Below are 27,648 nucleotides of genomic sequence, written 5' to 3' on the forward strand. Positions count from 1 at the left end.
ACTACTCGGGAGTCAGTAAGCAAATGAAAGCCCTGTATATCTATTCACTTCTAGCCGTTTTTATGAAGACCGGAAATTCTGACAGTGAAGCTTCTTTTTCAGGTGTTGGATGGACTTTTGGCTCAGTGTGGGACAGTGGAGAATGTGGAGCAAGGTAATAAGTGCTGAAATTAGCCTGTTGAATTTTGAGAGGAATATTGCTTGTTATTTCTTATAGGTTGGGTCAAATCCAAGGCCAAAGAACAAGTTTAAATTCCACTGAAGCAAGCTTCCTAGAGCGTATATTTACATATCTGTATGTATGTAAGAAATGCCTGTATCTGTCTATCCATATCTATTTTTTCAAAGAATGGTTTTCAGACTATTTTTCTTATACTCTGTAATGTACTCAAGCACTGGACAAATTGCTGTCAGAATGGGGGAAGCTTAATTCATTTGGAAGTAACTGTATACTGTGACAACTTTCCTCTTTCTGGTTAAGAACAACATATCCCTGATGTCTTGGACTGTTTCTCAAGGTGTAGGACTCCTACACCATTATCGCCTGGAGCGCTTGGGAAAATGCAGTTTCCTGGGGCTCACCATAGACAGCTTTACAAAGTAAGACTCTGTGGGGGAAGAAGTGATGAAACAAACTGTATTTTAAGCAGTCACTTTCAAGTGATTTTTGTGTGTATTCATTTGAGAGCCTCTGTCTTGGGAACAGTGTTGTAAATCACCAGAAAGTGTATATTCTTTTTCCTGCCACTTTATTTTTACCTTCTAAAACATTTACCTTTACAGACAGGGAGTGAAGTCATACATAACTGTTAATATTCACTTAGGAAAAAAAATCACAGAAAATGCATTTTCTCATATGCAGTCTGTCTGCTAGTATAGTTAATATAATAGCTTTTAAAGCAGTAATTATTAGATGCTCTATACTCCATGAATATTAAAAATATTATTATTCAGTTTCATGTGGCTGACTGTCTATCCCCAAGGTGGGAGGTAGGCCCACCTAGGTAAAGGGAAAGAGCCTGGAAAGAAGACATGATTTATAAGGATTCTATTTTCTCAGTTCTTGATATTTCCCTCAAATGGAAGACATTCTAGTAAGAATTGGATGTCGTAGGCAAGATGGCTTTCCAGACATGAACCTGTACAAGTTACTAGCTAAGACCCTGTTATAAACTCAGGACAATGCCACGCAAGGAAGAAATACTCCAGGTCCCTGGGGCCGTCCACAGCTCCAGGAGCACCTGTGCCCTTGAGAGCACCCAGTTTCTAGCTGCCTCATGACTGTAGGGTAGAAGTGTTGGGCTGTTGTTTTGTTCTGTTTCATAGGTAATTCCTGATTCAGCAGGAAAACATTCTACAGGAGAATTTTAAGAATCTTTATAGAGCTTTCATGTCCAGTGAAATAAAGTATTTGAATAGAGTTCAGTTCCTCCCGGAATCACAGGTCTGATTTCCTGAAGACAGATGTCTTTGAAGAACAAAGAATATAAATACGAATGAATCTGAGACTTTTAATGGGTAGCTTTATTCAGGAGGTTCAAACCCAGCCCCTTCTTCCTTTTTGGGTCTACAGCCTCATCTATTGCACTCCAAAATGTAACTCTGAGACTTAGTATCATTCACTGGGTCAGCACTCAGAGAGGCTGGTTGTGGGTGCACATGCCCTATTCTGCACTGAGAGGTGCGGTCCTGTGAGCACCCCTCTCTGTGTTAGAGAGCAACACGAACACTCCGAGGCCGAGGCCAGGACTGGGTTCAGTGTTGGTGACCCATATGTCTCAATGGCAGTTCCTTCCTGAGGAGTATGCATCCCTCCCCATAAGGGCTGCAGCTACTTTGAAGTTATTGGATAACAGTGACCTTTAACCTTTTTGGAAACCATATGGAAATTATAAGACAGAAATATCCACATCCCCACAGATTTGAATATTTGCAGGGAAATGGGGAGGGTGAGTATAGAATTCCTGAAGCTCTAACATAGGTTGAAAATTAAGAATCCTTGCACTAGATGGTTTTATTATTACTTTGAAAAGCAGCTCTACTGTGGTTTTCTTGAATTATGCTCTGCTTAATGCTGTTAATTCCAAGTCTCCTAACAGCTTAAATGTTTTAATAGGAAAAATTTTGATTTAGTCATGTCTGTTGGTTTTGGGGAAATCAGTATATTTTTGGTCTAAGTTTACTGACTTGGATGGAGAAAGTTTTGTCCTGACTTTTGAATTCATTTTTAACACCTGACTTTGGAAGAAGATGCATCAGTTATTAATCAAGATAAGCCAACTCACAAGAGTGATACCTTGTTAGCCACTCAGAGTTTATATGTTCTCCTCTTCAGCCAAGTGGGTTGGAATTGCCAGTTTTCTTTATTCATTGTACACGGTTACTAGATTTAACTCACACAGTCGAGTTCAGTCAAGGCAGAACAAATATTGTAATAGTTTATCCATGAACGAACAATTAAAATTAAAATACTTTCTTATTATTTTATACATATATCCAATTATTTAAAAATTATAGCAGATAAAACTGATAGTGGTACAGTAAATTAATACAAACTTCTAGGAGGGTAATTTGAAAATAATCATTAAAAAGCATTATGTTCTTTTTATCCAATTATTTTTCTTTTAAATGACACTAAAAATAAGGAATTCAGAAGAACACAAATCAAGTGGTATTTGCAACAGTGGTGATTTTTATCAACAGTCTTCAGAGTAGCAAATACTGAGAACAACCATTTGTCAACAATTAAGGAATAGTTAGGCAAAAATCATGGCCCATTTGCTTGCTGCAATTTTATGTTAACATTAAAAATGAAAAATCCAAAGAAACTGTGCATATACATATACACATGCAGAAGTGTTGATAAAATAAATGAAAAATATAGCTTTGAGTTATACAGTTGATTACAAATGTGTATATATAATTGATTGTAAATTACTATGAGTGCACATGAATATAGAGATTCAAATAACTCTTAAGAGTTTGAACAATGAAATTTTTGTGCATTTTTCTCTATTTACACTGAGCCAGAGGGCTACAACTTTTTTTTTTTCTATGACAATGTAGTTTTTGCTTCTTTCCTAGTCAACACAGACACAGAAACTGCCGTTGTCAACGTCACATATGCAACAAGAGAAGAAGCTAAAACGTAAGTGGATTTAGCTTATTTCCCTTTAAATCTGGGCTGGGGAATGCTGGGGGAACTTGTCTTTGGATTCCGTTGAATCCTGTGTTTATAAACCTTTTCTGAAAAGATGCAGATCTTTGACACATCAGTAGTAGTAGTGTAGTTGCTGAGTCATGTCCAACTCCATGCGACCTGATGGACTGTAGCCCGCCAGGCTCCTCTGTCCATGGGATTCTCCAGGCAAGAATACTAGAATGGATTGCCATTCCCTTCTCCAGGGGTCTTCCCAACCCAGGGATTGAACCCAGGTCTCTCACATTGCAGGTGGATTCTTTACCATCTGAGCCACCAGGGAATGCAGATCTTTGACACATCCATAGAGCACCAGGGAATTTACACCAGGGTATCTGTTGACTGTACAGAGATTTTTATCTTGAAAAATGTTGAGCCTTGGCATCAGAACCAAGGTGGGAGCTGTATATTGAAACAGGAGTAGAGGACACCACGTTTCTGACTCTGTGTCCCCTAGAGTTTGCTTTGACAACCTCTGGAAGCCACTTTCACCTGGAACTTTCTCCATGCACCATGAGGAAGAAGCCCAAGCCTGTTTCTGTCCACACTCATTGGATGAATGCTGAAACTTACTTCCTTTTCCCTCTATGAATATTAGAAGGGGGGGTTCACCTCTGTGACATCAGCCCAAGGGAGCATTGTCATCTTGGAGTGGCTCATCAAAGAGTACCTGGCTCGGACTCTTCTTCCTACTCACATTCACCTCCTGACCCCACCCATGATGACATTGCTTCAGGGATGGTTAATTGTGAGCTTGGCTATTAACACACATGGGATTGAATATTTTAAAAAACAACAACAAAAACAGGTTCCTTTTTGTAGGAGGCCCATGAAGTGCCTGTCAGGTCATCACAACTAGAATTAGGGTCACACGTGGTCATGCTTTATGGAGGTGGTATAATATTCATATTGGTTATACATACCAGAATTAGTGTTTTTCTTCAAGGTTTCCACATCCATGAATGCGTATTTAACCCGTTCTCATACCACGAGTTTTCAAAATGTTAATTTTGCATCAAAAAAGGCAATAGTCATTTGCTGTTGACTTTTTAAACATTTTTAAAATTTATTTTATATATTCTTTTGGCTGTGCAAGGTCTTCATTGCTGCACAATTTTTTTTCCTCTGGTTGTGGCAAGTGGGGGCACCTTTATAGTTGTGGTGTGCCAGCTTCTTTTTGCGGTGGCTTCTCTTGTTGCAGAGCACAGACTCTAGGGCACTCAAGCTTCAGTAGTTGCAGCTCCCAGGCTCTAAATCACAGGTTCAGTTGTTGTGGTGCATGGGCTTAGTTGCACTGCAGCATGTGAATCTTCCCTGATCAGGGCTCAAACCCATGTCTCCTGCATTGGGAGTGCGTGTGTGTGTGTGTGTGTGTATATGTATATATATATATACATACAAAGCAATAGATAATATGTTACAAAAATGATGGCAAATCAATAGAATGTTAAACCAGTAAAAATTAAATTTCAAGATATTTAATCACTTAGAAAACTAGAGTATTAGCTATTTTTAAGGATTATAAAGTAGTATGTTTGATATTAATCCATTTGTATAAATAATAATATATTTAAGAAAGACATAGGATGGACTAGGATGTTTTTCTCATTTGTGCTTATCTACTGCTGGATTTTCAGTAATAACTATATTACAATTAAAATTTTTGAGTCAATTTTATGCCGATATTTACAGTTTTTGATACAGCCTTAAGTGGTTAAAAAAGAAAACAAAACAACACATTGTATATCAGACCAGACCTATACTTGGTGATTACTTGTTAACCACCCTCTGTGAAAGAGCAGAGATGGCGTGTGTTTTGCTCACAGCTGCATCCTCAGTGCTGAGGACGGCATTCTCGTAGGCAATTAGTAAAGGAGAGTGAATGAACTGGTCCACTGACCCTGGCATTGTGGGTCTCTAACAAAGCTCACTTCCCCTGCTGTATTTCAGAGCCATCGAGAAGCTAAGCGGGCATCAGTTTGAGAACTACTCCTTCAAGATTTCCTACATCCCGGATGAAGAGGTGAGCTCCCCTTCGCCCCCTCAGCGAGCCCAGCGTGGGGACCACTCTTCCCGGGAGCAAGGCCATGCCCCTGGGGGCTCTTCTCAGGCCAGACAGATTGATTTCCCGCTGCGGATCCTGGTCCCCACCCAGTTTGTTGGTGCCATCATCGGAAAGGAGGGCTTGACCATAAAGAACATCACTAAGCAGACCCAGTCCCGGTACGTGCCTCCGGGGCTTCCTTTCCTTCCTTCTGAGGGGTCCCCTGAGTGCTGGTGGGTCCCGGCCATTCCCAGGTTGCTATTGCTTGCATCAGCAGTGGGGGGCTGTGCTGGATGGGACAGTGGCTTCTTTAAACAGAACTACTAACAGACTAACACAGAACCCAGGGACCTTCATGAGCTTTCATGCCAATGTCCTAGAGGTCATACCTGAAACACTAATAATTCATAAAAAAGGTACTAATGACCTCACAGTCACGAATTGTTCTCCTAAGCTCTCTGATGCCTGTGAACACATCTACATATTTTTAAAACAACAGAGGTATGGGGCTGAACTTTATGGGATCCTAGAACCCACTTACCTTAGCTCTCGCCGCCTCTTCTGAGTCAGAGCCCAGGGTGATAGTCATTCTTTGAGACCACCTAGGGAGTCTCACAGACAGCTTCATAAAGGCAACGGGTGAGTCACTATTACATTGAGCAAGAAATAAAGTACGTTATTAGCCTTATGTTTAGTTCTCTGTCTGCTTAAGGAGACTGACTCGGTAGCAGGAGTTGTAGTGGATAAAGTAACTTGTGAGGTTGTTGATTCTTGTATGTTCCTAAGACCACAGCATGATAAAATTAACAAAGCACAGCACTTGAAAACAAAGACCCTTGTCCAAGTTTCCCCACTTAATAGCTGTATAAGCTTAGAAAAAATTTTAAGCTTTCTGAGCATCAACAGCTTCTTCTATAATCTAGGAGTAGTGTGAGAATTAGGACAGTCAGGTTGAATGAAATAATTATTGTGAAAGCACTTAAATTACAAAGCACCAAATTACAAGTATTAGTTATTTACATTCCTAATGCATTTTACTCAGGTCATCGAGGGTTTTATAACCTGAAAGACAAAAAACTGTTTTCTTCAAAGTGTCTGAGTTATTTCCAAAAAATGGGCAATTACATGAATCCCAGGGTTTATGGTCATAGGAGTGAAGTGATAAGATAGTAGTCAGAGGAAATATACTCTGTGATGTTCTTTTGTTTTAAAATCAGTCCCCTTTTATCCCTGTAAGTCTACTTCCCTGCGAAAGTGATTTTTATTTGTATGTCTTTTTGTTCCAAATATTATTTGAAGTGGCTTTATAAATGTAGCAAGTTTAAATAGAAGCGAAGTTAATTCTCAAAGTGTGTGCCTACTTTTTTAGAAATAGGCCCCAAACTTGGATTTGGGCTTTCTAACAACCAAAGTAAAAAGGGATACAATCAATTATGTGATTCTGAAAGTTAACAAAAACAAATAGAGCCACAACTACCCAAAGAAGTCTGATAAAGTCATCAAGCTTTGGAGCCATTAGTTTTAAGAGACTGGAAGAAGGCAGGCTGCCAGTGGCAAGGAAACCAAAAACTTAGGCAGAGAAAGGGCATGCCTCTGTTTTCTATCCACACTCAGATATATAAAGCTTGCTTGAATTTGGTGTTTAGAGTTGGATTAACATATGGCTTTTAAAAGCTGCAATCAGTTCAGAGACTGGCACTGTGCCAACGTGCAGTATTATCCTGCTCACTTTTAAGATCATTTGAAAGACTACACAAAATACTTCATTTACCAAACTGGCTTCATTTACCACATTGGCTTGGTGCCTTTGTCCAATCGCACTCCTGTAAGAAATATTCCTTTCTAAGTGGAGCTGCAGAGAATTCAGGTTTGGCCCAAGACCTTCTGCACTGCTTGCTGCCTTCTTGGAGAATGGCATTGGTTGCAAACGTGCTAATGACACTTATTGTCTGTCTGTGTCCTTGCTGTACATTGGCCAGTGCAACACTTTCTTGGACTAGGATCCAGTGCCAGATGACGTTGTGCTATGGCTCCTGATTCTTTTCCTGCAGGGTAGACATCCATAGAAAGGAGAACTCTGGGGCCGCAGAGAAGCCCGTCACCATCCATGCCACCCCAGAGGGAACCTCTGAAGCATGCCGCATGATTCTTGAAATCATGCAGAAAGAGGCTGATGAGACCAAACTGTAAGTTTGCATGCAATGCACAGACCACTCAAAAGAAGATTAGGTTCTCATTCATTTAACCCAGCAAAGTTTTCAAAGAGCTATAAATCTATTTCTCAGTTAAAGGGAGTGGGGGAAGGGTTAATTTTCAGGTATTTGTTCCATAAAAACTACAATGGGAAATAGATCTTTTATGTTTACAACATGGCTATTTCTCTACTTGCATGTTTCTCTTGGTGATCCTAATGCTTCCATCACTCACTGGCAGTAATTATTGATGGGAACATAACCATGTTGTCCAATGCATGTGCTAATGGAAATGTTCTATATTTGCACTGTTCACTGTAATAACCACTAGCCAAGTGTTGCTGGTGAGTGCTTGAAATGTGACAAGTGCAGTGGAGGTACTGAATATTTTAACTTGATCCATTCAGATTTAAGTAGTCACATGTATGGCTAGTGGCCATCATATTGGATGGGGCAGATTCAGAAAGTACATTTGCATCAAAAGGGTTTTGCTCCTAAGCCCCTTGGACTCTTAAGCTTGGATTATGTTTCCTTAAATAGTAGAAACTGGTATCTGAGTGGCTATTTTATTCTTCTTTTTTCTTGAATCTCCTCCTGTCCATTTCTTTCACAAAATATTGCTTAGGATTCCTGTTGTACAATTTGAATGACAAATACAGTTCATAGTAACTTGTATAATTTAGTAATACAAATATATTAATTTGTATTATAAACAAATTAATGGTAATAGATAATAAAAAAGGCTCTATGTAAGTCTGGCAAAATCCACTTATAGGCATGTATTGTGGCAGTTTTATAAGGAAACAGTGAGGGATGAATTGAATATAAAACTAATTTATTTTCAAACAGTGTCAAGTAATGTGTTCCAAAACCAAGGAGATGAGAGTAGTTCTTCAAAGAAAAACATTGCAAAGTCTTAGGCTTCATGAGGAACTCTTAACATTTTACTTATGAATTACTTACTATTTGGGACTTTTGGAATCCCCTAAATGCTGTGACTTAATTTAAAGAAGACCCTCTCTCATCCAAGTTATTGAGAACTTTATAAATGTTACCCTCCTTGGTCCTTTGAATTAGGTGTCATCATCTTACAATATTTAAAAGAATCAAAAAGACTGCTATATAAATTGGATTTTTGAAGTATTTATGTAGAGCCAAGATAGAGTTTGAATATCTTTGAAATGTGATTTTTTTAAATGAGGCATTATGCTGAGCACTGTGCTAGGGGCTGAGGCTACAACTTTGAACAAGATCCAGTTCCTTTTTTTTATTTATCCAGTGTGAGACATCTGCTAAACAAACAATTACACCAGTAAGTAATTAAGTACAGCTATGATAAGTGCTACAGTGGAAAATAACTGCAGGTAACTGGAGGCCCTAATCAAGGCTTTAGAGAGACAGAAAGAGATTTAGGGATTTCCGAGAAGGCCTTCCTGTCTAAGTGACATTTCAGCTGAGCCCTGAGGAAGATGAGTAGGAGGTGGAGGATGGAGGCGAAGAGGGATCCTGAACTTTCCCTTTATTCATTTATGTGCGTGTTCGGTCTTGTCTGACTCTTTGCAACCCCATGGCCTATAGCCTGCCAGCCTCCTCTCTGTTCATGGGATTTTTTTCAGCAGGCATACTGGAGTAGGTTGCCATTTCCTCCTCCAGAGGATCTTCCTGACCCAGAGATTGAACCCACTTCTCCTGCACTGCAGCCAGATTCTTTGCCACTTAGCCATTCATTTACCAAATATTTATTGAGTACATACTATGTGCCAGGCACTGTTCTGTGTCCCAGTGAACAAAACTGACAAAAAACCCTGCCCTCTGTAAGTCACATTCTAATGGAGCTTCTTCAAGCATCCCTTTATTTTGAGGCTGTTGTAGTGCATCTATTAGATGTTTTTGGTCTCAAGCAACAGAAAACGTATCAAATGGCTTAAATAATAAGAAACAGTTTTGATGTCACATAATTAGAAGTCCTTACTATGTAAGAATGACCACAGGGTCAGTTGAATCATAGACTCAAAGGCCCATGACTTTTCTTTCTGTTTTACTTTTCTCAGTGTATCTGATATGCCTTTTCTTTTATCAGTTGAGGTGATCGTGTGGGTTTTGTCCTTCATTCTGTTAATATGGTATATTAATTTTTGTATGTTGAAACATCTTTTCATTTCAACTTAAAAGACTCCCTTTAGCATTTCTGGTAGAACTGGGCTAGGAGTAATGAACTCCTTGCATCTTTTGTTTATCTGGAAAAGTCTTAATTTTCCTATCATTTTCAAAGACAGTTTTGCTAGATACAGTATTCTTGGTTAATAGTTTTTCTTTCTGTGCTTTGAGTATGTCATCCCATTCCCTTCTGTCCTGCAAATTTCTGCTTAGAAATCCATCTATAATCTTATGGAAACTTTCTTGTATGTTACTAATCACTTTTCTCATGCTGCTTTCAAGATTTTCTCTTTGAGTTTAGACACCTGGGTTATAATGTGTCTCAGTGTGATTCTCTTTTGGTTTTATCCCAGGTGGATGTTCTTGGAGCTTCTTAAATCTGTATGTCCATTTTTTCCCTCAGATTTGGAAAGTTTTCTGCCTATTTTCTTTGAATAAGCTCTCTCCCTTGTCTCTTTCTCTATCCTTCTTTGATTCCAATGACATGTTTCTTGATCGATTTGATAGTGTTCCATAAGCCCATTATCCTGTCTCTACTTTTTTTAAAATTCTTTTTTCTCCCTTCACTTGATGATTTCACATGACTGATATTCAAGTTTTCTGAGTCTGTCTTCTGCCTGATCATATCTGCTTTTGAATTCCTTTAATATTTCAGTTATATTTTTCAGCTCTATTATTTCTGTTAGGTTGTTTTTTAATAGTTTCTTTTTCTTTGTTGATATTCTCACTTTGTTCATGCATCACCTTCCTGATTTCATTTAGTTGTTTGTATTCTCATTTAGGTCATTGAGCATCTCTGTGATCATTATTTTAAAGTCTGTCAAGTAGTTCATAGAGCTGCATTTCTTTAGGGTCAGTTTCTGGAGTTTTATTTTGATCCTTTGATTAAACCATGTTTCTATTTCTTTCTATGGCTTATAATTTTTTTGCTGGAATTTGGGCATCAGAAAAAGCAATTACCTCTCAGAATCTTTGCAAACTGGCTTTGTCCAGGGAAAGACCTTCACTATTCATCCTGGCTGGAGGTTTTAGGACCTCTAAAACCATTTCTGATTTCTTTCTCCTGCTGGCTTCTGACTGTGGAGCTGCAGCTCTAACATACGATACACCTCTGTTTTCAGCAGCTTCCAGACTCGGTCACCAGGCTTGGCAGCTCCCTAAGTTAGGAGAGACAGAAACCGATCTCTCAGGCAGCCCCCGGGGAAGCCAGAATGTTGGACTCATTGTCCAGTCCTTTGTCCAGTCCTTTGTTTCTGTCCCAGGGGAGGGGCCTTGGTGTGGAGGATTTCCTCCCAGTTTCCCCTTGCTATGGTGTGTAGGGGAAGGAGCATGAAAGGCATGCCAAATGCCACAAAACTTCTTAGTCCTTTTGCTAGAATCCCTTTTCAGTTTTATAAAATCCTGGGTGGCATATGTTTGCCATGAAGTGGTGAGATAGGATGCCTTGATCTTAGTTTTTTGAATGTTGAGTTTTAGGCCAGTGTTTTCACTATTTTCTTTCACCCCCATCAAAAGGCTCCTCAGTTCCTCTTTGCTTTCTGCCATGAGAGTGGAATCATCTGCATATCTGAGGTTCTTGATAATCCTCCCAGCAACTTTGATTCCAGCTTATGATTCATCTAGCCCAACATTTCATATGATGTACACTGCATATAAGTTAAATAAACAGGGTGACAATTTAAAAAAAAAAAAATCCTGGGTGGTACAGCTTCTCCCCTGATCTCTAGAGTTCTCAGAGAAAGATTTTAGCCTATCTTTTGTTGTCAACTTGGTGTCTCTGTAGGGATAGGAGGGCCTGATGTTCCTAGTCTACCATCTGACTGATGTCATTATCCCTTGTGCTTTTTTTACGAGCAAAGAAAACCTTCCTAAAGCCACCCTACGGACCTCTTCTGATACCTCATTGGCCAGTCTCTCATGGACCCATTTCCAACCAGTCACAACAAGGGAGTAAAATTAACATGATTTTGGCTTGTGTTAATCAGAATTCATGCACTAGAGTTAGTGAGAAACCTAGCTTCTCCTAAAGCCCATGGCCACTTGGTAGCTGAACAAAAACAGCTTCTATTTGTAAGAAATAAGGAGGGTGATAGCTCTTAATCCCATGGACAGAGAAACCTGGCGGGCTACAGTCTATGGGGTTGCAAAAGAGTTGGACATGACTTAGCTACTAAACAACAATAGCTCTTAAGTCAACCATTGTGTTCAACTTAAATGTCAAATTGTTGCTTGTCTCTTGTAGAGCTGAAGAGATTCCTCTCAAGATCTTGGCCCACAATGGCTTGGTTGGAAGACTGATTGGAAAAGAAGGCAGAAATTTGAAGAAAATTGAACATGAGACAGGGACCAAGATAACAATCTCATCGTAAGCCACTTGTTCCAAATAACTGTGCCCAGTAATGGAGAATGTGAGCATTTTGATATGTCCAGCTCGTTCATCTGCTTTTCCTTAAAATGGGAATGTAATCGTAAGATAATCATATAATTATCTTCAGCACTGTCAAAACAAATGCATAAGTAGTTCCCAGTCAAACCTTCTCTACTGATATCATCTAAGTCACTGCAAAGATTTGAGATAAGATGGCAGATGTTCTGTGCCACAGTGTGAGGTGAGGGTATCCATCTTCTCCCTGCCTCTTCCACCAAGACTTGAGTGTGACCCTTCTGAGATTTTATTTTTCCTTTTGAAAAAAGGAAATTTTTCTCTTTTTCCTGGTGGCCAGCTTGCAGGATTTGAGCATATACAACCCTGAAAGAACCATCACTGTGAAGGGCACAGTTGAGGCCTGTGCCAATGCCGAAATAGAGATTATGAAGAAGCTGCGTGAGGCCTTTGAAAATGATATGCTGGCTGTTAATGTAAGTGCTGACTGCTTTCTTCTCCACTGGTTTTCACGTGTGTTGTCAGGCAGGACCCAAGCCTCTCTCAGAATAATTGTCATTCAGAAAGTGAAGAAGCACTTTAGAATAGGAGTACAGAGTTACGGCTTTCTTCTTGGGGGCAAGGGCATTAGAATAAGCAGGAGACGAACTAGTAAAGTACGCTAAGTACATGCGACAAAATAGTGTGAAGTCATTAAAATCACAGCTTGGAAGATTTTTAAATCAGAAATTGCTTATGATTTATTGTTAATTAAGAAAAGAATATATTAATATAAAAGTATATATAACTAGGGTTTTAATTATATAAAATAATATGAGTCAAAATGACTAGAAAGCTGCATATAAAAATCAAGACAGCTGTTATGTTAGAAAAGTGAGATTTTTTTTTCCCCCCTACTTTCCAGTTTTAAAAAAACTTTTGATTTTCATCTCTCACTGATCTGTCCTTTCAGATTGTCCAATAAATGTTGTCATCCACTTCGACTCTAATAATTCTAGCAGGCTGATTTGGGTTTGTCCTTCCTGTTATTACTACCTGGTTCCAACTTTATAATGGGGAGACACCATCCTGAAATTCATTCAGGAATCTTAAAAATATTTGTCCTTTTAATAAAAAGCACAAACTCAGCTCAGAGGAGTAAATTTTTTCATTTTTTAATGATAATGATTTTTTTTAACATATATAAGACAGGAAAGGATACTATGATAAGCTCTCATATGCCCGTAATCTAGCTTCAGCAGTTATCCGTTCATGGCCTGTTTTGCTTCATTTGAACCTTCATCCACGTCCCCACTCCCACTGGGATGACTTGGAAGAAAATCCCAGACTTTGTAACGTTTCACAGAGGACTCAGTGTGGAGAAAGGACTGGGTGGGTGAAACACAGCCCCAGTTCCCTCGTGAAGTACTTGTCATAGGACCTTCTTCCTCAGGTCAGTACTCCCTTCCCACCTCACCCCAAGTCCCACCTTAGCGGACCACATGATAATTACGGGGCATGGTGAGCATGGTGAGGAGAAGATGCAGTGTGACCTTCCCTCCCCCTCCATTTGTGTGTATTTGTCTGTCAAAGTATCGTCTACTGATTCTCATTTTCTTCTTCGGGGATCTTGATATCTTATGATAAACTCTTTCTGTGAACACCCAGAAATGCTGCAGAGGCTCTGGGTGTTCCAAATGTCTTCCCCTGAGCATGTGCATCACTTAGGTTCATCCATGTCTGTGCTGAAGTCATGCATTGATAGGTGAATAACAAAATTACTAGATCTCAGGCATGAATGGGATAAAGGCTAAGATCCTAACTCTCCCATCCCAGACACTCTAAAAGAAGGCAAGTTACTGGGTAACCCTAGAGCCACAGATGAGCAAAGAGAAAATGTTAGAGATTTGCTCGGTGGTTGGGGAGGCAGTGGTAGGACAGGTGGGTTACAGACCAGGGTGGGAGATACATCATCCCTCTGCCTCTGAAGGGCAGCCTGTGTGAGCACCCCCGTGTTTAAATGTGAAGTAAGCAAGTGAGATGATCACGAAACTGGCAGCTAAATGGTAAACAAGCCAAAGTTGTGGACCATTCCAAACATGGATAAGAGTTTACACATGTGGTATCTTAATGAGGGGTCTGATCTTTCCCTGGATAGAGTTAGGAAGAACTATTCAGCCAACAGGTTTTAATCATATTCATTCAGCAAATATTTATTGAGTACTTACTATGTACCAGGCACTGAGCTCACAGCACTAAACAAGACAGTTTCTGTCCATGAGGAAATTGTTGTCTGAAAGACAGAGAGGCAACTACACAGGCCATTCAAATACTACGTGATGCCTGCTGTTTTAGGGGAACATGAGTGTGTTAGGAGAGCCCAGAAAGGGCACCTGAGCTGAAGCCTTTGGGATGAAAGAAGGTTCCTTGGGGAGGGGCCATCTAAGCTCCGGTGAAACCCACATGATGAGTAGGATGTAGCCAGGCGAGGATGGAGACAAGCAACAGTTCTTGCAAAGCAGACAATGTGTGCAGGGGATCCAGAGGAGAGAGAGGCGCAGGACTGGGCAGGGTGGAGTGAAGGTTAGCAGGAGAGGCTGGCAAGGTGGCCTGGGTCCCCAGGAAGAGCCTCATGGCTGTGTTAAGATATGCAGACACTCAAAGCAGCAGAGAAGCTTTGAAAGGAGCGCCACGGTCAGGTTGAGGTTTGGAGAGCCTGCCCCGGCCACAGGGTGAGGAAGAGGTCCACGGGGCCTGGGTGAGCTGAGTAGGAGACACTGATGCCGTCCAGACAAGAGATGGAGGTTGACCCAGGCAAGCTGGGCCTCTCTGGTCTCCGCCCCTCAACTCTTTTTCCATTTTTATTCCCAGCAACAAGCCAGTCTGATCCCGGGGTTGAACCTCAGCGCACTTGGCATCTTTTCAACAGGATTTTCCGTGCTGCCTCCACCAGCAGGGCCCCGAGGAGCTCCCCCCGCTCCCCCCTACCACCCTTTCGCTGTAAGTAGCTCAGCTTTCAGGGCTTTGCTCATGCTCCTCCAGGCAGCGGCATTTCTCTGCTGTGTTGAATCAGAGCCAAAGCTTTCATTTGGAGGCCATGCTCATGAGGGCTGAATTCAACAGTTCTTAGGACCTCTTCCTAATGGACAGATTAAAACCATCCTCTAAATATGTGCTCTTAAACATAGTATATATCATATCTGGGAAAGAAAGAGACTGCTAGCAAATTCATTAGCTAGAAGCCTGTTCAATGTAAAAAAAGATTTGTTAGCACAAATAAGAAACTTCATGAGTGTTGTTCACTTACTAAAATATATTTTCGTACCTAGATGACTCATGTATAAAATTCTAACCTGGGTCTACGATTCAAGTGCATTATATTTTATTAATAGTTTTTTAAAAGAAAATAGCACACACAGTGTTTATTCCTAGAGACTTAGCACAATGCCTGGCATTTAGTAGATTCTCAGTAAGTATTTATTGTTTGAATCATAATTAATAGCAGAAGAAGAAACGTGAACTTTATGTGTTTTCTACTTGTCCCCATCCACAAGCATCATTCAAGATCAACATGTTACCAAATTAGGGCTCAGGATACTTGACAGCTTTTTTTTTTTTTTTCTTTTAATTCATTCCTCATTCTCCACACATACTATACTACTTATTTTTTAAGAAAACTAATTTTCTCCCAATGTTCATACTGTTTAAATGGGAAGAATCAGGTTGAAGAACATTACCGTAACCACCTCTTTATTTTGAGAGGTGGTCTCTGGTATAGCAGGCTTCACAGTGTCAGAATTCTGAGTAACTCTTTGGGTTAGCTGTAGAGAGACAGGGTGAAGTCAGTGTGCTGTTTTGCCAACAAAATACGGAAATAAACTGGCACCCACATGTTTAGTCACAGAATATGCACATTCTGTCATCATGTTTAGATACAGCTTTTCTAAGTCATTTTTAAATCTCTCCATACCATTTCTTTAAAGTTATATACATTTTCTCTTAAACTAAAGGGTAGCGGCCAATATTGAGCCGTGTGTATGTGTGTCTGTCTGTCTGTCTGTCTGTCTTAGTGTCAGAGGGAGCTGGGAATATGGCAGGAGGGAATTGGCAGCTGTTACAGTCATGTAGGAACTCTAAGGAGGTAGAACAGCTTCGAGAAGTGTGTGTCCCCATCTTTGCTGAAATGTGAGAATGACTGAGCCCAAGACGGTGAACTGGCCTTTAGACACATGTCATTTCTTGAAAGAAAGATTATAGGTACTGCTCCACCAATGATAACTTCAAAAGTCACACTACTCTGTCAACCTAAGTAACATAAATAGTGGGAGAAAAAAAAAGATGTAATACAGTAGAAAATTCTTCTAAAATGATCATCTAAAAGAGAACTCAGCAAATGACAGTCTGAGACCAGATCCAGCCCATCACTTATTTTCGTGTATAGGTACAACTGTGAATGTTTATTAAATGCATTGTCTGTCTGCTTTTCTGCTGTGATGGCAGAGTTGAGTAGATGCAATAGAGACCCTGAGATATGCAAAGCCTAAAATATTTGTTTGGCTCTGTACAGAAAAGTTTGCAGATCCCTGAACTGACAAACAAGAAGAGAACTTTTCATGTGATAGCAGAATATTTTCTAAACTTGAACATAGGTTTTGCTAGTTGGGAAGCTTCCTTTACATCTGAGATTGTGTTACTAAAACAGTAGAATAATGATTTTTATGAAAATAGTTTCTGTTCTCTATGAAACAGATTTTGAAGAAAATATTTTCAAGTTAAAAGCCATTGTAGTTCTGATCTTGAGCCCTTAGATCAAGATTAGCTTCTAATCTGAAGCACGCAGTTGCCCCCACTCTGCAACAGTACAGCTCCTGCAGACCTTTCTCTCTGGCAGCTACAGAAGACGGGACGGCATAGAGGGGCCATCGCTACCCACCTGGGCAGGGTCTAGACCCTGAATTGGGCTTCCCAGGTGGACCCAGGCCTCCGGAGAAGGACAGGGTAGGGTGGAGTGGTGGGGAGCCTTCAAATACTTGTAAAATATTACTTCTTTCCTGTCACTTAGACATTCAAATTTCAAGGAATTAGGGTATTTCTTGGTTGCTTTTATACATCACAACCCTCTAGTGCTTTTGCTCTCAACATCTGAAGGTCAGGAGACCTGTGCACCTCTTTATAGGTGGCTCACACGTGCATGAATTGGGGGTACCAATGCTGGAAGCTTTTGATGTTATGCATGTATATATGAAAATTACCATTTTTATTATTTTCTGGTTATAAAAGTAATATGTGCATAGTATTTAAGAAGCAAATCGTACAAGTGCAAGTTTTTTCTTAATCTAGAAATAACTAGTGTTTCTATGTGTATGGGGTATATATACAATGTGTATATATACATATATATATATATAAAGTATATAGATGATATATATTCCAAATTGTCACTCTACAATGGAAATTCTTGTATATATACCATGATTCTTTTATCCAGTTATTTTCTCAGAATAAATTCCTGGAAATAGAATTGCTGAGCAAAAGAATGTATAAGTTTTGTATGTAACTATAAAAATATAAATGTTGATATTTTGATATTTGCATATAAATTTTGATACATAAAGCATGTACTACTCTTCCTTCATATCTGACATGTGACACAGAGGCTTTTTTTCCTTCTGTGTTCTCACTACCAATGTAATTATTCCTTGCAATCTGATGTTTTCTTAATAATTTTTTTTGTTTGTTTATTTTTGGCTGTGCTGGGTCTTCGTTGCTGTATGGGCTTCTCATTGTGGTGGCTTCTTTTGTTGCAGAGCAGTCCCTGGGGCACACGGGCTTCAGTACTTGCAGCTCATGGGCTCAGTAGTTGAAGCTTCCAGGCTCCAGAGCTCAGGCTCAACAGCTGTGGCGCATGGGCCTAGTTGCTCCACGATGTGTGGGATCTTCTGGATCAGGGGTTAAACCCGTGTCTCCTGCGTTGGGAGGCATATTCTTTACCACTGAGCCACCAAGGAAGCCCTGCAATCTCATCCTTTAAAAGATACTATTAGAGTACCTTTTACTCCTAATAAGCACTTTGGGGCTTATTGGACATTTTTCTCCGCCTCTAATTAATTGTCTTTTTGTATCCATTGCGTATCAGTCTATAGAGAGGCAGTATAGATTCTGGAGTCAGACAACCTGTGTTTGAATCCCTGCACTATATCACTTGTTATTTTTAACAAACATGGGCAAGTGACTTAGCCTCTTTGCATTTCTATGTCCTTCTCTGTTTCATGGAATTGTTGTGAGGGTAATTAAATAAGTAAAAATCTGTACACAGTAATTGCTATATAAATCTTAGCTGCTATTGTCATTTCTCCCCATCTTTTTCTTAATGATTTGTAACAGCTAATTACATATTAAGGCTGTTAACCATTTGTCATGTTGTAAATATATTCCACCAGCTTTTCATTTCTCTTTGCTTTATTTGTGGTGTCTTGTGCCATAGTAATTTAAAATAGGTTTTTTTGAACAAGTGAACTACTATATGAAGTAAATAGTAAATGTTTCCCTTTAGCCTTCCTTCTCTTACCCAAATTTTACCCAACTACCACTCCCCAGAAGTATAATATTTTTATGTTTAAAAATGTTTTATGAGCATATATATAATCATTTTATTCAAAAGCAAATGGAATCGTGCCACATATAGTGAATTACTGTTGTTTTATTTTTCACTTATTATGAGCATTTTTCCATATCTAGAGTTAATTCTCTTTAATGGCTTTTTAATTCCATTGTGTGAAATTACTATAATTTTTCTACTGAGCATGCTGTTTTTCGACATTTGGGTTTTCTCTAGGCTTTCTCTGCTACCAGTAGTGTCCAAGTGAATGTCCTTAAACATACGAGTGTGAGCAGATCAAGAAGTAAATTGTAAGACTGCAGTTATTACATCAAAAGGGAATGTGTTTTTCTTTTTAATTTTCATGTTTCCTTCAACAGAATTAATGAAGAAATTTTAAGAATTAAGATAGATCAGTGTTGTTTTCCGTTATGGACTTCTGGCCTTTGATGTTGTGCTAAGAAAAAGCTGCCTGCTATCTAAGAGTATAAAATATCCTCCCAGGTTTTCTTACAGTCATTTTTAGTCGTTGGTTTGGGGGGGATTGTTGCTTATAATTCATAGGCAGTTTATCTTAACTTGTACATTGAGCTAGGGATTCAATGTTAGTTTTTTTCCAGTGCATCACTCAGTTTGAAATGTCAGTTTTGTTGTATGCCAGATTCCCACTGAATCTTATCCCTGGGCTCTATTCTGTTCCATTCATCTTTTTGTCTACACCATAGTTACTGTAGTTTTATTACTATCTTTGACAGTGTCAACACCAGGGTTATTTTTTTCCTCAAAAGATTGAATTGAAAGGATACTCAACTTATACTATACTTGGGAAATTTGAGAATATATAGGAATTTTCTGTCCCTTGAAGATTTAATGCAATCCATTCATAAAACTTCTGGGCCTAGCACTTTTGTTTGGAGAAAGATCATTTATAATCTTTTCAGTTTCTTATAAGTTTCTGACTTGGTTTTGTTGATTTATATTCTCCTATAAAAGTGTTCATTTCTTTTTTCATACTTAGTAATACAAAGTTGTACAAAGCAATCTATTGCCTTGTAAAGCTTCAAACTTATGAATATCTCTTTTCACTCCTAACATCATATACTGTGTTTTCTCCTTCCTTAATCAAATTTATTAGGGAGTTTTCTTTTAAATTTTTAGTAGTTAAGGGTTTCTTTTTTATTATCTTACAGTAGTTTCCTATACTTTCCTCTCAAAGAATGTTATTGGAACAGTTCTGGTTTTTGTGGTCTTGCTCATGCATGATCAAATTTTGGAAACCATGGATCTTGGAAAGATATACCTTCTCTAATGGACTAAAAGTTGTGTTTATGGCTGTAAAGTCAAGCTTTTAATTGATGACTTGTATCCTCTATATAATTATTTTTTATCTCTATGACTTATTACATTTTGAGAGCAGTTTACTGTTCCCACTCTGATTATGACTTTTAAAAGTTCTTTATTTCTAATAGATATTTGTTTAATGTATTTTTATAATTATATTACTCTAAAAATAGTCTGGAACTTTAGTCCAAATTATTAAATTTTCTTTCTTAGTCAGTACACAATCTCGTAATTCAGAGTTATTTAGAATTAGCTAAATTTTACTGGTCTCTGCTCACTGTAGATGGTTTTCTTGTGTTCCATATCTTCTCATTTCTTGAGTTATTTGTTTTTGTTTCTTTTTCTGGAGTACTTCCTTAAATAACTTTTTTTCAGGAATAGCACATAAATAGTATGATTTCTAAGCCTTTGTATATCTGAAAATGCCTTTTTTTCCCTTCACACATGAATGAAAGTTCAACTGCATGGTTAGAGATTCTAGGGTCATAGTTCCTTTAGAACTCTTAAAGCAATACTTGTAGCATTTTGCTTTTCAGATAAGTTGCTACCAGCCAGATCCTCTTTCTTTAGTAAGAAACTTTTTTTTCATTTGCCTGTAGTTTTTGCTTTTTGTAGCATTTTACCTTCACCCTGGGAAATCAGAAATGTGAGTCAGCCCTTCAGTCTGTGTTCAGGTTTTTCATTGGTTCAGGAAACCTTCTGGATCTGCTTTTTCCTTCTGGGGTTTACACTTTATGGAGAGAGAGTGATCCTCTCACTCTACTTGTCCTGTCTTTCTGAGTCCCTCCTTTGGTTTTGTGCCAGTTAACCTTCTTGTGCACTGCCTGCCTTTCCAGGAGTGTCCATGCTGCTCTTTACATGGCTTCTGTTGAGTTTTTACTCTACTAGTTTTTAATTTCTAAAATTGATTTAGTTCTCTGATTGGCTTTCCTCATAGCAGTGTACTCACATGTTAAAGCACTGCCCTCTTGAATCTCATTGAGAAATCAGACTTTTTTTAAAAGTTCTCCCTCTTTGCTGAATTAATTTACCAAGGTCATGTGCCTTGCTTAGCTTTGCTTCCCTCTTTTATGCTGCTGCTTCTGTGTATGTGTCCAGTGAGTTTTAATTGTCCATTCATGTACTTAAACTCAGCAAAAGGCATATTAGAATCCTTTGGGCAGCATTATCATAACATACACCGTGGGTCCCAGCTATAAACCAGTGAATTTGGAATGTTCCATGTGAGGGCAGCATTGGGTTAAGATCTAGAGACACAGAGTCAGACAGAGATCTGTGCTCGAATCTTGGCTCCACTTCTTTCTAGCTGACCCAGTTCTGGTCCCCATCAGCTCCTGAGGTGGTCCTCTGAGAGCACACAGGGCTGGTGGGCAGGGCCTGGAAGGACGCACTGGACGCCGGGGTAGCATGTGTACCTTCTGAACCTGGAGCGGCTCTACCCATGATTCTGGCCTTTCTGCCCAAGTCCATTCCCTTGCCCCACGTCCATGTCCCTAGTTCCAGGGAGGAACGCCTGCCATCTTTGTACCAGCACTCTGTCATCACACTAAAGCTATTTATATATCTGAAAATACTTTGTATGCCTGACCCTTGCCTCTTTACGACCCTTCCATGCCCCTCTCTCTTCCTGCTCCATGATTTCTGTATGATTCAGAATATCACCTAAATGATGCATGAAATGGTCGTACCCAACAGCTTGGAACTCAGGACCCTGTAGTTTTTCTAGGAAAAGCAGGCCCAGCTTTAATTCCATTCTAAATGTTCATGAGTGTGTCTGATATATTTTTGTTGTTGGTCAGTCACTAAGTCATGTCCAGCTCTTTGTGACCCCATGAACTGCAGCACCCCAAGCTTCCCTGTCCTTCACTCTCCCTTGGAATTTGCTCAGACTCGTGTCCATTGAGTCAGTGATGCCATCCAACCATCTCATCCTCTGCCACCCGCTTCTCCTTTTGTCTTTAGTCTTTCCCAGCATCAGGGTCTTTTCTTTTCTGAGTCACGTCTTCACATCGGGTGGCCAGAGTGTGATATCTACCCCCCTACTACCCCAGCATGGTCAAGCATAGAAGATGACACTAATTTCCCTCAAACCAAGAATTTGAAATGAACCAGTGGATAATAGTGACACCCCCAGCCTTGTGGCCTCTCTTTTTGGGGGTCACATCTTTCAGGAGCACCTTCAGCATGATCTCTTCCCCCCCATATCTGAAATTCTAATTCTTTTGAAACATCAAAAGTAAAATAGCTTCTCCCTCATGAAATAGCTGCTGCTGCTAAGTCACTTCAGTCGTGTCCAACTCTGTGCAACCGCATAGACGGCAAGCAGCCCACCAGGCTCCTCTGTCCCTGGCATTCTCCAGGCAAGAACACTGGAGTGGGTTGCCATTTCCTTCTCCAACGCATGAAAGTGAAAAGTGAAAGTGAAGTCGCTCAGCCATGTCCAACTCTTAGTGACCCCATGGACTGCAGCCTACCAGGGTCCTCCCATGGGATTTTCCAGGCAAGAGTACTGGAGTGGGTTGCCATTGCCTTCTTAAATGAAATAGCTGAGAACCTTCAAACTGAGACTGTAAGCTCAGCTGTCATTTTAGAGTTAGGGTTCCATACCACCTGTCCCACTCTGGGGCCCCAGTTTGTCAGATGACTACACCCTGCTTTCCCATTAAAGAGAACATTTATTCAACAGGTTACTTTTTGATCATTAAGCCTAAGCACCTCTTCCTTTGAGGTTGTGGCCTCCCCTGTAAGCATGGAGGTGGAGGGAATGGGAAGTGTGATAAATGAGTACTCATTTACCAATAGTTAGGGCCATATGGTGCCCAGTGATGGATTCTCCATGCCTGTGAACTCATCGAGTGCCATGTAGTGTATTTCAGGGGCATCCGTTGTACGTAGGGTCAAACCCACGTCCAAACCGAGGCCCACCTCTGCGTGACCTCACACTGCCTGCCTCTCCATCATATCTCACTCTGTCTCGGTTATTTTTGCCATACTGGCCTCTCCTGTTTTCCAAACAGGCCAAGCCCCCTCCTAGCTCTGTATCTCAAAGGCCTCTGTTTAGAATGTTTCTTACCTAGTGCCTTACGTGGGGCTCCATGTCCTCCGTGGGTCCCCACTCATAAGGCACCTCCTCCAAGAGTCTTCCCAGACCCCCTCCAGGTGAAATCACCAGCCCGCTACTCATCTCAGCAGCTACCCCTCCTCATGTCCTCCCGTTCATTTCTCTCATACACTGTCTGCCTCTCCAGCAGAACCTAAGTTCCAAGGTGGCAGTGACTTTTCTGTCTTAGTATCTGGGTCCCCAGCACCTAGAACAGTGCTTCTGCTCTGATATCTTATGCATGAATGAATCAACAGTTGAATGAACTCCCACAATAGTAGTATAAGCTCTAGATGCTTTTTAAATCCATTTGTAGATGAGCTTCAGAAAAGTTGAGTAAATTATCCCCAGTTGTATACAGCTGTATCAGACTCAAGTATTCTGGGCTTCTGACTCCAAGAACCATCCTACAGACACAAAAGCTAACGACAGAGCCTCAGCTAGAAACAAGCTCCTGATTGCTGTGTTCAGGGTTCTTTCTCCACTGTTCTTTCCAGCTGTAACTCATGAATAAAACGGGGACTGAGGAATCCGTTCTTTTTATTCTTTTACAGTTCATTCCCTCCCCAACCCAAGTGGTAGATCTAAATTTGATACTGTATTTGTCTTGGGAGTATTTAAACCCAAACGGAGCTACCCTTGTGGTTTGTCTATTTTGGGGTCAAATCACAATTCAAAAGAATTATTTCTGCTGAGGGCTGAAGGAAAAATTTTCCAGGTGAGAGGAGGGCAGACGCATCCTTTCCCCAAGGATTTGTCTGAGCAAAAAGCTGCTGGAATTCTCTCCCGACCCTCGATGGCCCAAAACTGGGACCTGCACTGAGTAGAGTCTGGAGTTGCTGTTCTTCAAGAAAGAGGCAGGACCAAGTGAGCTAAACATCTCCACTCAGCTTCCTTTCAAAAGTGGAGGTTGCCAGAACACTGATCTCGTAACCCCCTCTTGTGGCCATGAGGTGTCACTGCAGCCTCTTTCCACGTTTTGTGAGTAGAGGCTGGCTTTACAGCATGGTTGCCAACAAAGGTCCATTTGGTCAAGGCTATGGTTTTTCCAGTGGTCATGTATGGATGCGAGAGTTGGACTATAAGGAAAGTGAGCACTAAAAAATTGGTGCTTTTGAACTGTGGTGTTAGAGAAGACTCTTGAGAGTCACTTGGACTGCAAGGAGATCAAACCAGTCCATCCTAAAGGAAATCAGTGCTGAATATTCATTGGAAGGACTGATGCTGAAGCTGAAACTCCAATACTTTGGCCACCTTATGTGAAGAGCTGACTCACTGGAAAAGACCCTGATTCTGGGAGGGATTGGGGGCAGGAGGAGAAGGGCACAACAGAGGATGAGATGGTTGGATGGCGTCACTAACTCAATGGACAGGAGTCTGAGTAGACTCTGGGAGTTGGTGATGGACAGGGAGGCCTGGCGTGCTGCAGTCCATGGGGTCACAAAGAGTCGGACACGACTGAGTAACTGAACTGAACTCCCTTCCTTTGGCAGAGCTTCTGTCTCCTGCATGTGCTGTGGACACCCCAAGTACCTACCCTTGGGGGAAGCTCCCCACCGTGTTCACATCTCTTTTTCCCCCTGAGATCAGAAGTCCACTGCCCAAACTCAAAAAGAGGAATAGCCACATTTTGATTCCTAAGGCAATGTTGTACTCTGGGATAGAGAAGCCAGTTGGATATTCAGGGGACAGAGAACACCAGGAGATCTGTTCAAGGGTCCTCAAATGGAAGTTAGGTCCCCTAACTCCAAGCCTCATCGTGTCTGACAACTGCCAGACAGACGGGCCCTTGGGGATTGGTCCCAGAGCTGTCCACCTCCCTTCCTGTCAGGGCCATGTGTCCACCTTCCTTCCTGTAACAGGCAGGTCAGCATTTATTATACTTGGCCTATCTGCAAAGCACAGTGAAATAGACTTTGCTGACTCTGCTTAATGTTCTGCCCATAAAATATATAAAAGCAGATGCATTCCTGTCTAGCAGGACTATGACGAGGATTGAGAGAGTTTATGAATAAAGGATCTACCACATTGCCTGGGACACAGGCCTTGAATAAAAAGCAGCTACTTTTAAAATGAATGCCATTTTCTTAACAGCTCTGTGTTTTTCTACCACATCTGCTTTCCTGTTCCCTTCTTCCCCCTCCCCCAATGTGTATATATTCATTCATTTTCTCCCTTCTCTCAGCTTAATTTTAATTCCTCTGTTATCCATCACTCCATTCCTTCTGAGATTCTCTGGGAGCTCAGTGATCTGACTTCCACAGGAACACCTTTGCGTTCCTTTGCTTGTTTGGACTAACTCTTGGACTTGTCCTGCACCCTCTAGCCCTTTAACCCACGGTTCATAATTCCTCAGAAAAGAGAAGCCACTGGCCCCCCCCCCTCTCTGCCTGAGGTTAGGTTAGAAAGTGCGAGTGCATGTTCCCTACCCTGGGTTCCTGGGAAGCCCGGAGCTTGGCTCCGCCAGGGAAAGAAGCAGAGGTCTGAGCTGCAGAGGGATAGGTGTGCCTTCAGGGCTGCGCAGCGGTGGTGCTGGGAGCCAGTGCTACGTGTGGGCGTCTCGCCTCTCTGAGTTTGGTGAGCGGCCTCGCGGGCCCCACTGACTGACTGTCTCTCTCCTGCTGCAGACCCACTCCGGATATTTCTCCAGCTTGTACCCCCCTCACCAGTTTGGCCCGTTCCCGCATCATCACTCCGTAAGTGCCCACAGTTGAGTTCCGTCGGCCATTCGTCCCCCTCCGGGAGTCCTCGGCAGACTGACCAGGGCGTGCCCACGGCTCCAGGCCGTCCCGGGAGTGATCGCAGGGCAGCAGCACAGGAGGCGACCCGGCACTCGCGCGCACGGGAGGATGCCCTCAGCATCCTGCTCGTGCCCACAGATCCCACGGGTGGCTGGAAGCTGCTGTGGGGAAGGGCGGGGAAGTGATGCTGGGCTAAAAAACAGTCTCCACAGTTCTTTAACAAAAGTCCAGCAGGTGGGCTGTGTCATTCCCACAGGCCTCTATGGACAGGGACTGCAAGGGCCCCCAGCGCCCTTGCCCATGTCTCTCTAGGCTGGCCCCGTGCGGCCCAGTCAGAGCAGGTTTAATTAGTCTCATTGTGAACCATTGCCCCTGCAACATCCGCTCCTGCCAAGGAGGTGGAGGGCAGCTTTGCATTCCCACTAACAAAGTGCCTCAGGCCTGGTATGCTTACGAGCTACTGATTCCTTGGAGGAAGACAGAGAAGAGATATGTTTGAACTTCACAGAAAGCCTGTGAACAGACAGCTTGCTGGGACCAGTGAATTCAGAGCTGCTCGAAAGAAATTTGCACTCTGGTTGTAGTGTAGTTATTAATAGTACGGCCGCTGTTCAGGTTCATCCCTCCAGCTTCCCACCTGCAGTGCCCCAGGCTACAAAGAATCCCTTGTCACACCCGGCCACTGGTCTGTAATGGTGAGTGCCTGGGGAGGCAGCCCGCAGGGGAGTGATGGCTTCTGTCTCATCTTGTCCTTCCAGTATCCAGAGCAGGAGATCGTGAATCTCTTCATCCCGACCCAGGCCGTGGGGGCCATCATCGGGAAGAAAGGGGCGCACATTAAACAGCTGGCCAGATTCGCCGGAGCCTCCATTAAGGTAAAGCTGCTCTTGACAGCCGTCCATGTCCCACCCTCTTCCACCCCCACCACTTACCCCATGTCCCTTATTCCTTCTGTCTATCCTGGGAAATTCTTAACACCACCCACAGAATCTTGGAGGACCTGGAAAACCTGCCTTCAGCACTGTTTCCATATGTACTCATGTTTACCTCTCTTCACTCTTTTTTTGTTCAACTGACAAATGAATTAGGAAAAAAAAATACTAGTAACACATAAGCCAACCTAGTCTTTCTTGGGCTATCATTGTCCTCCTCTCCTGAAGATAAAACAGGATTCTCCCAAGTGAAGGGACTGTGGGCCTGAGGGAAATGATAATTTATACTCAGCAGTTGTCAGTGCTTTGATGCCTTAGTCTCCACTTCAGAAACCCTTGAACTTTGAAACAAAACAGTTTGAATGAAAAGCTCTTTGAAAAGCAGTGATGAAACCACAGACAAAAGCTGGTGACAAAGCCTGAAACGCAGCCTGGACACTGAGCAGGGGGTCAGGGAGGAAGGCCCCTTGATTCACGCAGGGCCCGAGCTCCGAGGTCGCTGCAGTTCCATACCCACATCCTGCCTCCCAGAGCATAACGGGAAGAGTCGTCAGAGAAACTGAAAGGGGAGGATTATTCGGCCCTGGTCCTGCTCCAAGCCCGGCTATCAGTGCTGACTCACGGGCAGAATGCTGAGCACGTCCCAAGCCTCATGAAACACTTTCGGAAACAGAGTTTCCGTTGTTACGTAAAATAATTCGCTGCCATGGGACAACCCGGAATTCCGAGCAAGAAGTCTCATGATTTGGAGAAAGAATGCTTACTTTCTCCCCAAGAAGAGCTGGAATTTCTCCCACAGCAAGTGTGCTGGAGGGGAAAAAAAAAAAAAAACATTGAGTGGTACAGAACAAGGACTGCAGTGAGACCATGACAGAATGTTATGTAGGTAAATCATTTTCCCTCTCGGCCTTGTTGGTCTCACCCACAAAGTGCACAGACTGAAGGAGAGCCCGAGAGTGGGGGGTGGCCAGTGGCGGAGCAG

General features: G+C 41.6%; 1 protein-coding gene across 4 annotated transcripts in view; it reads left to right on the forward strand.

Moving 5' to 3' along the window:
- The window catches only part of IGF2BP2 (insulin like growth factor 2 mRNA binding protein 2), a 164,719-nt gene that overhangs the window by 124,207 nt on the left and 12,864 nt on the right, over positions 1-27,648 (forward strand). For 2 of the 4 annotated variants that reach the window (XM_065942743.1, XM_065942746.1), the window contains exons 4-12: positions 103-154; positions 3,085-3,148; positions 5,150-5,422; positions 7,295-7,429; positions 11,835-11,957; positions 12,316-12,451; positions 14,826-14,954; positions 25,621-25,689; positions 26,493-26,609. In XM_065942743.1, the coding sequence (XP_065798815.1) occupies positions 103-154; positions 3,085-3,148; positions 5,150-5,422; positions 7,295-7,429; positions 11,835-11,957; positions 12,316-12,451; positions 14,826-14,954; positions 25,621-25,689; positions 26,493-26,609 (1,098 nt within the window). The remainder of the gene's footprint in view (positions 1-102; positions 155-3,084; positions 3,149-5,149; positions 5,423-7,294; positions 7,430-11,834; positions 11,958-12,315; positions 12,452-14,825; positions 14,955-25,620; positions 25,690-26,492; positions 26,610-27,648) is intronic. The other 2 variants (XM_065942744.1, XM_065942747.1) reach the window with 2 other exon arrangements.

This window comes from Muntiacus reevesi, chromosome 8, assembly GCF_963930625.1.
Source record: "Muntiacus reevesi chromosome 8, mMunRee1.1, whole genome shotgun sequence".
In the NCBI taxonomy this organism is placed as follows: Eukaryota; Metazoa; Chordata; class Mammalia; order Artiodactyla; family Cervidae; genus Muntiacus; species Muntiacus reevesi.